This window comes from Sorex araneus, chromosome 1 (genome assembly GCF_027595985.1).
Source record: "Sorex araneus isolate mSorAra2 chromosome 1, mSorAra2.pri, whole genome shotgun sequence".
Taxonomy (NCBI): domain Eukaryota; kingdom Metazoa; phylum Chordata; class Mammalia; order Eulipotyphla; family Soricidae; genus Sorex; species Sorex araneus.
Window position 1 is genome coordinate 433,572,574 of NC_073302.1, and position 14,652 is coordinate 433,587,225.

The 14,652-nt window shown below is 39.9% G+C and overlaps 1 protein-coding gene across 8 annotated transcripts in view; it reads right to left on the bottom strand.

The window, feature by feature from the left end:
* Positions 1–14,652, bottom strand: part of CNOT4 (CCR4-NOT transcription complex subunit 4) — a 146,059-nt gene that overhangs the window by 72,237 nt on the left and 59,170 nt on the right. For all 8 annotated transcript variants that reach the window (XM_004608243.2, XM_004608241.2, XM_004608242.2 and 5 more), the window contains one exon: positions 12,178–12,443. In XM_004608243.2, coding sequence (XP_004608300.1) covers positions 12,178–12,351 — 174 coding nt within the window. In that variant the 5' untranslated portion in view covers positions 12,352–12,443. The remainder of the gene's footprint in view (positions 1–12,177; positions 12,444–14,652) is intronic.

Consider the following 14,652-nt stretch of genomic DNA (forward strand, 5'->3'; position numbering starts at 1 on the left):
ACCAGTACCACCATCAAAACCTGGGGAGGGGCCAGAGCCACAGTACAGAGGAGAGGGCATTTGCCTTGCACACAGACAACCCGGGTTCAATCCCTGGCATCTCATACAGTCGCCCAAGCACTCCTAGGAATAATTCCTGCGCATACAGAGTAACCACTGAGCATCACCAGGTGTGACCAAAAAAGCAAAATTAAAAAGAAGGGAGGACAGGGAGGTGCAGAAGAGATGTATAAATACTTCCCAGAAGAGTAACTACAAATGGCCAAAAAAAACAAACAAACCCTGAAATATGGCAGTTTTAATAATTATAACTGGTAATAATAATAACAATAAAAGTAGTTTACTGTATAAAAATGGCCAGTGAGTATATGAAAAAGCATTAATCATCATTTAGCATCAGGGAAATGCAAATCAAACGGCAATGAGATATGATCTTGTACCAGTGAGAATGGCATATGTCAGAAAGAGTTGAAACATTGACATGGTAGAAAGGAACCCTCCCTCTTCCACTGTTTATGGAAAAGTTGTCTGCTTCAGCACCTATAGAAAAACAGTATGGAAAGTTTTCAAAAAAAAAAAAATACCACAGAGCTCCCTTATAATCCAGCAATTCTACATCTTCATCAGTCCCCAACAAGAAAACATTTAAAAGATATTTGAAACTTTTATTTTTTTGGCTTTTTGGGTCACACCCGACAGTGCTCAGGGGTTACTCCTGCTCTGCACTCAGGAATTATTCCTGGCGGTGCTCAGGGGACCATACAGGACTCTGGGAATCGACCCCGGGTTGGCCACGTGCAAGGCAAACACCCTACCCGCTGTGCTATCGCTCCAGTCCCATATTTGAAACTTTTTTTCTTCTTTTTTTTTTTTTTTGCTTTTCGGGTCACACCCGGCGTTGCACAGGGGTTACTCCTGGCTTTGCACTCAGGAATTACTCCTGGCGGTGCTCAGTGGACCATATGGGATACTGGGAATCGAACCTGAGTCGGCCGCATGCAAGGCAAATGCCCTACCTGCTGTGCTATCTCTCCAGCCCCTTCCTATTTGAAACTTTTGAAAAGATAAATGCATACCCATAATCACTGCACTGCTTAATACAATAGTTAGGATATGGAAACAACCCACTGTCCAATGACAAATATATGGATAAAGAAGCGGCGGCATTTATATACACACACAAGAGAAAACTAGGTGTTAAGAAATGATGAAATCTTGCCATTTGCTGCAACATGGAAGAGGAACTGAGGGCATCATGGAAGAGAAACCAAGGTCATCATGTTAAGCAAACTGAGAGGGAAAAGCACAAATACCTAATGATCTTACTCATCTGTGTTTGGTATGTAGAAAAACAAAACAAGGGAATGAATATTGAATGGTGACAAACCCTCAGCCTTAGAGTACAAAACTGAGATTACCAAGCAGGTGGTTAGGGTGAAGGGAAAATGAAGGGGAAGAGCAGCAGTAACACAAAGCACTGGTGGACAACAATGGACATTTTGGTGGTAATGAGATGTGATAACATTATCAAAACCATGAATGTTATTACTGCAAACACGTTACCAAAACTACAAAAATAAAATAACTTAAATTGTCACCAAAAGTTCTAAAGTAAGAAAACCAATCCTGGTATTCCCTTTAGTACACAGCACACAATGGACAGGAAAATTAAACTTAAAGGTACTGTGAGTGACAGAATGGGGCTGGAGAGACAGTACAGGGTAGGACATTTGTCTTGCATGGAGCAGACACAGGTTCAATCCTCAGCATACCAAGTCCCCTGAGCACTACCAAGAGTGATCCCTGAGTCAGGTGTGGCCCAAAAACAATAAACAAAATAGTGATAAAGAGTACACGGCTGAGAGATAAATCCTAAGAATAGGTTATGTACTATAATATTTAATAAAATCCTATCTGCTTTAAAATTAATGAGGTTATTCTTTAATATATCCCCAGTCTAAAAGGGAAACAGAGATAAATAAATAATACCCCTGATTATTTATCTGGCTCAGGAGTTTTAAATTCAGTGTCATCACTTACTAAAGCCTTTGGCAAGTTAATTAAACCCAATGCCTCAGAATTCTCATGTAAAATGAAATTAATCTCAAAGTTGAGATAATGATTAAATAAATCTCACAAAGTTATTACCACCACTGGTACACAATAACCCCCCAATAAATATTAACAATTAGAATGTTGTGATTTTTTTTCTTTCTTACCATTACAGTATTGTTTTTATTCCTACTGCTAATGCCAAGGTTACTGGTAGCGATAAAAAAATGTTATGGAGGGGCCGGAGCAATAGCACAGCGGGTAGGGCGTTTGCCTTGCACGCGGCCGACCCGGGTTCGATCCCCGGCATCCCATATGGTCCCCCAAGCACTGCCAGGAGTAATTCCTGAGTGCAAAGCCAGGAGTAACCCCTGAGCATCGCTGGGTGTGACCCAAAAAGCAAAAAAAAAAAAAAAAATGTTATGGAGTCAGACTGTCTAGCTTTGGATCCTGGTTCACTTTACTCTCTGAAAACACCTTGGTTAAGTTATGTGACCTGACTCAGTCTTTTATTCTATAAAATGGGATCATAGTATTTTATTCAGTTTCTCTAAGAGTTGTGCCCAAGGATTGCACATGGCAAAAGAAATTCAGTCAAAAAATACCCTACAGAGGGGAAAAATGAATCTTAATGAATGTAATCCAAGGGCACAACTTTAACTGTACTCTTAATAAATTCACAAGGATTCATTAAGTCAGCTATTAATAATAAGGAACAGTGGAAGAGGGGCTGGAAAGAGCACGGGGAGTAAGGCACTGCCTGCATTGCCTGTGGCCAACCCTGTCTGGATCCCCACATAGCACTGCCCTCGGCACAGTGATGGGAGACTTCCCCAGCACCGCTGGGGGTGGCCCAATATACCACACCCCCAGCAGTAGAAGGGAAATGAAAGTCATATCTGAAATGAGACAAGATACCAGAAATGGCTGAGATTGTGGCTGTCAGAACACAGTAGTGGGACCAAGAGGAACGACATCATCGAAACATGGGAGGGAAGTGCACACTGAGGGAGGGATGGAGGGGAGCGAGAAGGAGAAGTGTGGAGTAAAGGAGAGAGGGAGAAGGGAGAGGCAGAGAACACAAAAGTCTGAAGACTGCCTATGACTTAAAAGGTAGTTATTTTCATATAAACAAAAACCAAAAACAAGTGAAAACCTTCAAATTCGTGAATGTACTAGTATAATGCTGAAGGTCATAAAGAAAGTGAAGATTTCCCTTACGTTCCTTATTTTCAACCAGTAATGTCATACTGTCTCAAAAAATTCTGTTTTTAAATAGTCAGGGATAATATTCTTATTGTTCTTCTTTTTCGGTAGTGGGGTGCTTAGGACACAGCAGCAGGTCTGGGGGGCTGCTCCTGGCTCTGTTCAGAATTGATCTCAGGTGGTGCTCAGGGGTTCATATGTGGTGCCAGGGATCAAACCAGAGCCAGCTACTTGCAAGACAAAGGTTTTACCATCTCTCCAACCCCTTATAATAGTATTCTTAATAATACTCTCAGGAGCCCTGAATGTTTTAAGTATCCATATCATACCACTTACACACATTAAATATCTAAATATTCTTGCTAAATAAACTAATCTTCCAGCCAGTTAGGCAAACCCCAAGCTTACTTTGTAGGGAGAAGCATACAAAGACTTAACTCGGTAATGTATTTGAACTTTTACATGACCTGAGAACTTTTTCTAGGACCAAAAATGAAATTAGAGTCACTTATTTTAGCATCCAGTACTTGCCAAATGTACAACATGCTACTTTCTAGAGTTGGCAATTTAGCACAGTTAATTGTCTTTTAAAAAGAAAAAGTCTTATTTCAAAATGTTCTTGCATTTTAATTCAAGGAACCAAATGGTTTACAGATCTATTACAATAAGTTCAGTTCTTTGATCAAAGATGAACAATTTTCCCCTACTTAAATTTCCACTCAATGCTTCCTCTCAGACCTTTCTCTTTTCTGCTACCTTTCTATATTTATATTATTGTCTTTCAAACCTTAATGTTTCTAGATGATGCAAATCACATGCTATTTTGAGCTATAAAGGCAGAAGCATATAACAACGCATAAACCAATTAAAATAACTTTCCAAAATTGCTTGTATGTTTTCATTTGCCCATGGAAAAGATGTTTTGTACTATTAAATTTATGGGTAGCTCCTTTTGAAGAGCTTATCATTAAGTTCCTTTGAAAGCTCTTGTCCTTTCACCCCCTGAATAGATCCAGCATATTAATTGCTGCTAGTTTCATTTCAAAGTATAATCTATACCACGTATTTTAATAACCCAAGACAAGAAAAATTATGAAACCTGAAAATAAGGAGTTAATGAAACTTTTATAGCAACTTAGCACCAACATGTCAGTGGAGCATTTGTAAAATAAGATGTAAGTGTGCCTGATCAGGTGATACAAGGTGCATACTAAGCATGAGTCAGAGGACCAGTATCAAACCTCAACAGACTGGGGGTAGGGGGTGGGAGTAGCACTGTCATCAATTTGCTCGAGTGAGCACCAGTAATGTCTCCATTGTTAGTGTTTTTGGCATATCGAATACACCACGTATTCACCACGAATACGCTTGGTAGATTGCCAGGCTCTGCTGTGCAGGCGGGATTGCCGAGCTCTCTGAGAGGGATGGAGGAATTGAACCCGGGTGGGCCGAATGCAAGGCAAACGCCCTACCCACTGTGCTATCGCTCCAGTCCAGAGGGTGGGAGTACCTATACAAATTTAGTTTTTTACCACACACAATCTGAGAAACAATGACAATTCAGATTCTTCTGAAAACATGGGGGAACAAAATACCCAATGGTTTTTTCCTTCACAAACATTCAGACATAATTAACAATATAACACAGAGAGTAGGGTGTTTGCCTTGCATGCGGTCAACCCGGGTTCGATTCATCCTTCTCTCTCGGAGAGCCCGGCAAGCTACCCGTGGCGTATTCGATATACCAAAAACAGTAACAAGTCTCACAATGGAGATGTTACTGGTGCCCACTCGAGCAAATTGATGAACAAGGGGACAACAGTGCTACAGTGCTAAGCTACAAAATAGCATAAAACTAAGAAATACATAAACACAAAAATATTGAAGAAGAATGACAGCAAAAATCAGAATGCAATATTAATTCTCATTGTGGTACACAGTACTGATGTGCCACACCGTTATGTATAAAAACACTGTTTATTCAAGCCTTCTTACTTTATTTCTTCCTTTCTATGTAAATATTTTTCTATCGGACTTCTAAATGTCAACTATATTGGATTAGAACTACAAGAGTGTAAAAGATACCAATACTAGAACACAATCAGACAAGTTAATGTATGATGATTTACCCTGTAGCCAATCCATCAACTCAAAGAAAATTATTAATATAGCCTTTGCGGCCCCACGCGAGATCGACCCCGGAGGCAACTGAACCACTTTGGACACGAGCGGCGCCCCCAAAATGCCTCCAAACTGTGTGCTGGGAGCTTCTGGCCCAGGCGCTGCCGGCAGGGTATGGTCTTTTCTCTCTCAACTCTTTCTTTTTGAACGCTGCGAGGCTATAGCCGGTTTTTAGACTCTACAGGAAGCCCGGGATAGCCGATGGGCGGGACTTCCGGATCCGCCCTGTGCTGGCCGACATTTAAGCACAGAGCCATGTGGGGACGCTCCTTTGCGGCCCCGCGCGAGATCGACCCCGGAGGCAACTGAACCACTTTGGACACGAGCGGCGCCCCCAAAATGCCTCCAAACTATGTGCTCGGAGCTTCTGGCCCAGGCGCTGCCAGCGAGTGATGCAATTACCAAAAGAATTTTCCTTGGACTTCATATAGAAATCCAAAATCAATCTCTCGATTGTCAGCAACGTGTAAATGTTCCTTTTTGGCAGGGCTTAACGTGGGGGGGAAACTCCAAACAATAGTACTAAGTTTTTTGTTAAAGGGTAAAAGATTGTAGCGATAGAATTTTAGGCAGAATTTTCCCTGGACTTTACATAGAAACCCAAAACCGCGCGGCCGCGGCAGCCTAATGTCATCTAATCATCAGCAATATGAAATGGTTCCTTTGTAATGGGTTGGACTTTGGGGGGACCATAATAGGGTTAAAGTTTGTAGCGACGTGTAATTTCTGGCTGTACTTTCCCTGGGCTTTATACAGAAATTCAAAGCCGCGAGGCTGCTGCCATGGCCGCGTAACCTATTGTCATTTAATCATCACCAATATGAAATGGTTCCCTTTTAACGGGTCGGACTTTGGTGGGAAATCCTAACAAGAATAGTAAGTCTTTTGCTGAAATATTGAAGGCCACCAAAGTGGCAGCCATCTCTATAGACTGAACTAAGCCATATCCCCACGCCGGCTGAGAAGAAATATCCTTCTTTCTCGGGAAGAAACGCGGCGTGGCGTTAACCATAGTATGATGTCCATTAAGCTGACACGGACCTGGTGGCGTGGGAATCGGATACAAGGGAATAAATTATTATGTACTTGGAACAGCGGGACGCTGGTGGAATCTTGAGCCGGGGCCGATACCAGCGTATTACTTTTGGTTCCAGAAACTGCTTGCAGACATTCTACCAGACTATCAACTAAGCCAGAGCCCCACGCCGGCTGATGACGAGAAATAATCATCTCTTTTGGTTTGTTTTCCCTTTGTCAGGCAGCGTGGTGATTACTAAACAGGCATGATCTTGGTGGCGCGGGACGAGGGGGGAAAAAAATAGAAAAGTTATGTAACAAACAGCGGGACTTAATATCTCTACATTCTCAGCAATGGAGAGCCATCAAATGCTTCCTTGACAGTGGGACTGTCTTCTCTTTTTTGGGGGGAAACCCTAGCAACAATAGTGAATTATGTGTTGAAACATGGACTGTAACCAAGATAAAGCATAAACGAAGTGAAACTTATCACTTACAAGGGCGGGGACTGGGGGGGTGGGAGGGGGCAGGAGGTATAATGGGGTGGTTGGTGATGGAATATGGGCACGGGTGAAGGGAAGGGTGTTTGAGTACTGTATAACTGACATAATCCTGAGAACTTTGTAACCCTCCGCATGGTTTTTCAATAAAATTTAAATTAAAAAAAAAAAGAAGAAAATTATTAATATAAACTTTAAAATTTCAATGTATTTATGAAACTGCATCTCTGTTGCTACAGAGAATATTTTCTAGACAATGTGAAACATGCCAAGTTAATCTTAGCACGAATATCAAATTAGTCTTATTAGTCTTGTATAAAGTATTTATAAAATATTAAAAGAGCATGCATTCCATTTATACATACCGCTGAAAATACCTATTGTATAAATCAGAAGACTAATTAATTAAACTGATGAAGGAGGGAGGGAAAGATGGGTGTTGGATAACATTGGAATGTCCTTGCTCCTCTCGCAGGGAGCTTAGGTTTATTGAGCCATATGCAAAGTTACGATCTACTTTTCTTTATAACGTGTTTTTATTTGTAATTGATTTTACATGAGTTTTCTCTTAATTTTCTGATCAGATTTGCCAAGAGCTTGAGCACTTTATTGGCCTTTTCACAGAACACACTAGCAAACCTTTACAGAAAGTGATTTTTTCCCATTTAATTAAATTTGCTTCCACTGTCATAATGTTTATTATTTATCTATCTTATTTATTATTGATTATTTATCACCATATAGAGGGAAAGTTTATTTAATTTTGTTCTTATTTTATAAGTCATTAAAATATATCTGTATATTTCTGTATATATCTCTAAATATATCTGTAGTCTTGTTCCACATATTACAAGAAACTGTTAAAATCACTGATCTAAAATAATTTTAAATTATTATTTATTATTTAAAATAATTTTAGGGGCTGGAGCGATAGCACAGCGGGTAGGGCGTTTGCCTTGCACGCGGCCGACCCGGGTTCGAATCCCAGCATCCCATATGGTCCCCTGAGCACTGCCAGGAGTAATTCCTGAGTGTAGAACCAGGAGTAACCCCTGTGCATCGCCAGGTGTGACCCAAAAAGAAAATAATAATAATAATAATAATTTTAATTTCCATTTTGTTCTCTTTGAATCAAGATTAATAGTGGGTTGTAACTTTTATCTTACAGATGGATTTCTTTTTAGTCCTTTGCTTTTAACATCTAATTTTATCACACTATTTTGGGATTCTCTAATTCCGCTAATAGTGAGTTAATACTCTTGCCAAAGACAAGAAAAGTAATAATATATAGCTTATTTTTTAACCAATATCCTAAAAACAGCAATTAACAAGCAGTGGGAAAGTCCCAAGCCAATGACTGATTAGAATTCAAACCCAGAGAGAGAAGTAGAAGCCAGTAAATGGGAAAATAGAGAAATGTGAAGAGGGACAATATTCAAAGCCTAAGGTCAATCCAAGGTAGAGAAGTCTGGTGAAGAGGATGAGATACAGTCTATCCCCAAAGGATAATTTCAGTCTCTGTATCAAAACCACAGACAAGCAGAACAGTGGGGGAAAAAAGCTTTTTTAAGAAGCTGTAAAATCTTCAATTCCAAGAAATACAGTGACAAAGATTTTTATACTAGAAGCATCCCTAGTGGCACCACTGATGGAATCCCTCATAAACGACATCAAAGTCTATCTAGAGGAGAACAAATCCTTGAATCTTGGCGAGATCTAAAATTATTTTCTCACTGACAATAATTAGGTAGCAGGTACAGACCAAGCATACTAAGTAATACAACATGAACAACCACCAGCAGAAACATGACCTCCCTAGACTACTAGACACAGAATTTCACTCACTAATGCTTAATTGCTTAAATGAGTATTTAACAAAATTAGAAATGTCAGCAGTGCTCAATCTATTTTTTAAAACAGCATATTAAGTTTGAAAAAGGAACAAACACTAATTCTAGAAATGGTAAACACAATGGCAAAACTTCAAAAACTCAATATTTAGTGAAAGACGGGACCTGAAAAAAATCAAATATGAAACGATAAATTAAAAGACATCATCCAACAGTGCATTCTCTCTCTCCTCTCTTTCTCTCTCTCTCTCTCTCTCTCTCTCTTCTGAGATTTAGAGACATGGTAAACAGAGAAAAGATCTAAAACTTTTAAAGAAAAAAACCTGAAGACATAGTAATAGTTTAGATTTTTTTTTTGAGAACCAAGAAATAAATATCAACATTCTACAAATCCAAGCATGATAAACAAAAAATAGATGTGAATTCTAACTGGCTGGTATTTCCTCTCAGCCTGAGAGTCAGTATTTCTGTCTATTTAACCTGTATTTTACAGTTTTATACAAAGGTGTTCGTATAAAATTGTGTGCATGCGCAAACACATATACTTCTCACCATACTACCCCCAAATTTAAGTTTTTTAGTGTTCATTTGTCCATCTCCAAACTGCAAGACATGAAAGCCTCTCCACTGTGGATGCAGCTTCCCTGACATTTATGTCAGCTAAGTCTACTTAAGAATGCCGCTGTTAAACAAGTGAAAGTTCATCAGGCAGAGGAGGCAGCCCCAGAGGGAGGGCATAGGCACGGGACCCCCTTAGCTGCATTCCCAGCAGCCCAAGGCCCCTGCAGCACTGCTGGGTGTGGCACTTGTGGCCCCAGAGCACTGCCGGATTCTAGCACGACTGGTATGGTCCTTACTACAAAAGAGCAAAGAAAGGTTCAGGACTTTAGGAACCATTTTTTTTTAAATGGTTTTAATTTTAATTTAGGTAATGGGGCTACAAAGCAGTATTAAGTTTATGATATTACTGTAAAATGCTCTTGCACACTACTGCCACCAAAGTATCCATGCTCCTCCACCTCTGTCCCCATGTTACCCCCAGTCTAAACTTCCTCTTTGCCCCTGAAATATGCTTGATCTGAAATATTGTTATGGTTAATGCCTACATTACTGTCCTCTCTTTCCTCTGACTTCCATCCGCCCACTTTGTCTCTCTTCCCCTACATTCACTAGTCCTGAGCAAGCTCAGGAACCAGGGGCTGCTCCCACTGACTCAGGCAGGCTGGCAAGAGCTCAGTGCGCCTGGGCCTCAGGGGGTGGTGGCGGGAAAGCAGGGGCCTCCGGGACAATTCCAGCAATGCTCTGAGGCCGTTCAGAGCCAGCAGCTGAGTGCAGGGAGTCACATACACCAAGCATTTCCTCCAGCCCTCAGAGCTATCTCGATGGCCCCACAGTTATTTTTAATGCTATATATGTCTTAATCCAACAATTCAGTAAGATTTACTAGGGAAAAAAGCAGCCTCCCATTTCCTTTTTATACCAGCTCATTTGCCTCACCTTAGAAATAATTCTATTTGCTCTTTTAGATGATCTTATCTTTTACTATCATACCATTAAAGAGTATACTTGCATTGATAGTTATTTTTCCATTTTATGTATTATCATGTTATGCATAATCTAGATTCAGATTTCATTCTACTGGTTGAATTATACATGCCAGTAACCCTAATTTCCATTAGGAAAGTATTCATAACTATACTGTTATAAAATATAGATGTCATTTACACTCTTGCACGTCCGCTTAAAATCTAACACAGGGCATGCACCAAACCAAGATTTGACCCTCAACACCACAAGGACTCCCAAGAATCACAGGAGCACATCGCTAGCCCTGGAGGGCCTCAGCATCGCCAGGTGCAGGCTCAGGTGACACTAGTGGTCCTTGACACATCAGGGGCTGAGCAGTACTGCGTCCTTGGCCTCTGGCATTTAACCACAAGGTTCAGCTGGGCAAGCATCACCAGGAGTAGCTGGGGGTGGGGGGGGCAGGGAGCAGGGGTTATGCCAGTAATGCTCAGGGATTACTCCTGTACTCCTGGCTCTGCACTCAGGAGTTACTCCTGGAGAGTGCTATGAAGACCCCATGAGATGCTGGGTATCAAATCCAGGTTGGCTGCAATGTGCAGGGAAGCATCTTACCCAGTGTACTATCTCTGCAATCACAAAGTTATTAGACTTTGACTAAAGCTAATATTAAGATTCTCATTTATGTCCCATTTATTAAGGTATTAACTATATAAGATATATTACATATAACTACAAATTATAAATCTGTTACATGCTACACACTATAAATTATAAAATATGTGCCACATGCCCATTAAACTGGAAAAAATAAGACAACACAATCCTTCCTCCTAACATTTAATCCTTATAGTGAGAAAACTAAGAGGAAAAGTAATTAAAATTAGGTAAGTATGGGACTAGGAATGGAGTAGTTCAATGGTGAGGCCCCAGGTTTGTTCCCAAACGCTCCTAATCTAAATCGTAAAAAGAAGTACCTGAAGCACATTTCCAGATGTGTGTTCAATGTGTCATAATAAACACAAGCACTCATTGAAATGGGAAAATGAAAGTTTAGGGCCACAGCTACAGTACAATGGGCAGGATGTGCGCCTTGAATGTACCCAACCGAACTTCACTCCCTGGCACCATTTATAGCCCCAGCAGAAGTGATCCTGAGTTCAAAGCTAGAGCGAGAGGCAGGAGTAAGCCTTGAGCACCACCAGGTATAGCCCAAAAACAACAACAAAATTAAGTTTTTAACTCATATAAAGAGACATTAAGAAAACACAAAGGATGTTTGAATTAAGCCCTAGGGTCACAAAGTCCTTCAAAATAGAAACAGAGCATTTCTACTCGCTCTAATGTGGTATTCACTGCAACTTAAAGATTGCAACTGCTCATTAAAATAAACCTCAAAAAAATTTTTAATGATACGATTTTTTTAGAGTTAGAAGAGAGTCAAAGACTCAATTAAAAAAATGTATAATCTGATCAATATCATATAGCTGATCAATAACAAAGCCAAGACTTTGACTCCAGCTTCCAAGACACTGCTCTTTCCACTTACTATAGCCTTTTATGTGTTTTTTTTTTTTTTTGCGGGGGCTGGTTTTGAGAAGAGTTTGGGAGGTCACTAGGGGTCACTCTTGGCTGTTCTTCGGGGACCTATGCAGTGCTGGGTTCTAACTGGAGCAGTTGCACATATAATGCAAGTGCTTTGATCCCCATACCATCTCTCCAGCCCCTTTATTACACCTTAAAAAGGTAATGATACGAATTAACAACTCCTCTGGGTTCCTGTAACTTTTCAAAATCTAATTACTCAAACACATGGAGAGGAAACTAAGTAACTTTGGAGTATTTACCTTTCTACACGCAGGACAAAGCCCATTTTCATCAGTGCGAATTCGATGCCAGCAAAATCTGCAAATCTGGTAGCCACAGGTGCAAGGGAAAAAGTTGATATCATCTATCTCCAAAGGCTCCATACAGAGAGGACATTCCACAGGGTCTTCCTTCACATCAGGACTGCGAGACATCTTCACGTTTATTAAACAGCAGCAAAAGTTTATAATAATTTAAGGGAGAAGAAAGCTGAACACTGAGAATGAAAACGTAGAACTTCAAAGACCTACATGAGAAAAAGAAAAGATATGCTTTACTTATATCTTTCAAAAATTAAGAACCATCCCCCCCCCAAAAAAATCGATCAGACCGATTTGTTATCATTTTAGATTTAGAAATGAAATTTTTATTATTTCTACATGTCAAAATAAAAAAGGCATTATTAATATATTCTGATTCAACTGGAAGAACTTCCTTTTTTGAAAATACTAAGACATTCTGTACTAATCAAGCAAGAATTCAGCACATTTTATGAGGATGAAAATACAAAGCAGCAGTAGCTTCAGACTTAAAACACTCTCTAAACTATTTTATCTTTGACCGTACACTTAGTGAGACTGCCACATAAGGAGTGCTACAGTACCCCAAAATATGTCAATGCACTGGAAGAAGTGGCGTCAGTTATCTACAATTACATGTTATAACAAATCCTTGCCAGAGAAAACATAGGCTACACTGAAAAATAATATGCCACAGAACATGGTAACAAGTATGTGAATGAAAATTCCTGGGAAAATAAGCACAAAGTATTCTTATGGTAAATGGTACAAAATCCCTACCAAAACTGGAAGGGAAAGAGAACAAAAAGACCTTCAAGTTCCAAATTCTAAAATTTCAATAATCTATATTTTTAGATAAAATTATTTATGTAACAATTTAAGCTAAAGTGGCTAATAAAAAGTTAGGCTGGTGATTTATTTGGGGGGTCACACCTAGTGGTGTTCAGGTTACTCCTTGCCCCGTTTGTGAAATTTAGTGTTGAGGATCCAACTCGGGGGTCCTGAATGTAAATAAAGCACTTAGTCCTTAGATTTCAAGTACTGAAATCAATAATTTTATATCAAAAATATAACTAAATATATAACGCTATTTAAAAAATGATTTTTAATTTTATCTGACAAATTAACTGAGGTTTATACAAAGAGGTGTACAAGGATATTAGGATGCTTGTAGAAAGAAAAGTGCTCCATCAGACTGGATGGAGTCTTAATTTTCTATCACAAGCTCCAACAGTTTTTTTTGGGGGGGGCTGGGGTCACCAGGCAGTACTGAAGGCTTACTACTGGAAGGATTGGGGGGGTTCTATGGGCTAAAAGGGATTTGAACACAGGTCACCAACACATAAGGCAAGTGCCCTACCCACTGTACTATCTAACTCCTAAAGCTCCAACAATTTAAATAATGTGAGAAAAAAAAACACCTAATGAGTTAAAAAAAAAAACAACTACATTTAGAATCTTTAATTCATAAGACTTAATATTTGATCAGAGCGACATTACAAATAAATATGGCAAAGATGGTCTGATTTCTAGGTAAAAATAAAACTACTGGACTGTCTACTTTAAGAAAAAATAGTATACAAATAGATATCAAATACAATCAAAATGGATATGCAATTATCTGTCTAAAGAGCTACAGTCAAAGCAATGTTAGAGAAACACAAAATGGAAGGCCTCCTCTTTCATGATTTTAAGTTATGCCATAAAGCAGCAGTAATTAAAACAGTGGTACCAGAATAAGGAGACTCAGGCCGACGGAACAGAAATGAAAGTCCAGAGACAAGGGGGAGGAGACAGAGTGATCTCTCTGTATGTGGGATATGATGAAACAGAATAGCAGAATAACAAATGCTGAAGGCAACAGAAACTGAGAACTTGTCTTCAGCAGGAAGCTGTGTGTATAGGGGTGGGGGCAGGGGGTATCTGTCTCACTGAGACAATGGTGAAGGGAAACATACAGTGGGTGATGGGTGTGGTGCTAGAAGAGTTCATGTATGAAATGCTACTAAGTTTGTAAACCATGGCAACCCCCAAAAATTAGAAGAGAATTTTTTTTAAATCTTGAAATACAGGTTTTCTTAAGTAAAACAGAAACTCAGGGTTCGGAGAGGAAGTATAAAGGTTAAGGCACTTGCCTTAGCATGCAGCTGCAATCGAAACCCTGGTTTGAATTCCAGAAGCAGGTATGGTCCCCCAGGCACTGATGGGCGTGGCCCCTGGACACAATGCCAGGTATGGTCCAAGGACACCACCAGAGGTGGCCCCAAAATAAAACAAAAAAATATATATTCCCCAAATTCAGAAGGAATAAAAGATATGATTGCTGGGGCCAGAGGTACAACAGGTAAGGTATTTGCCTTGCACATGGCTGACCCAGGTTTGACCCCTGGTACCCCATGTGGTCCTCTGAGCACCACCAGGAGTAATTCCGGAGTG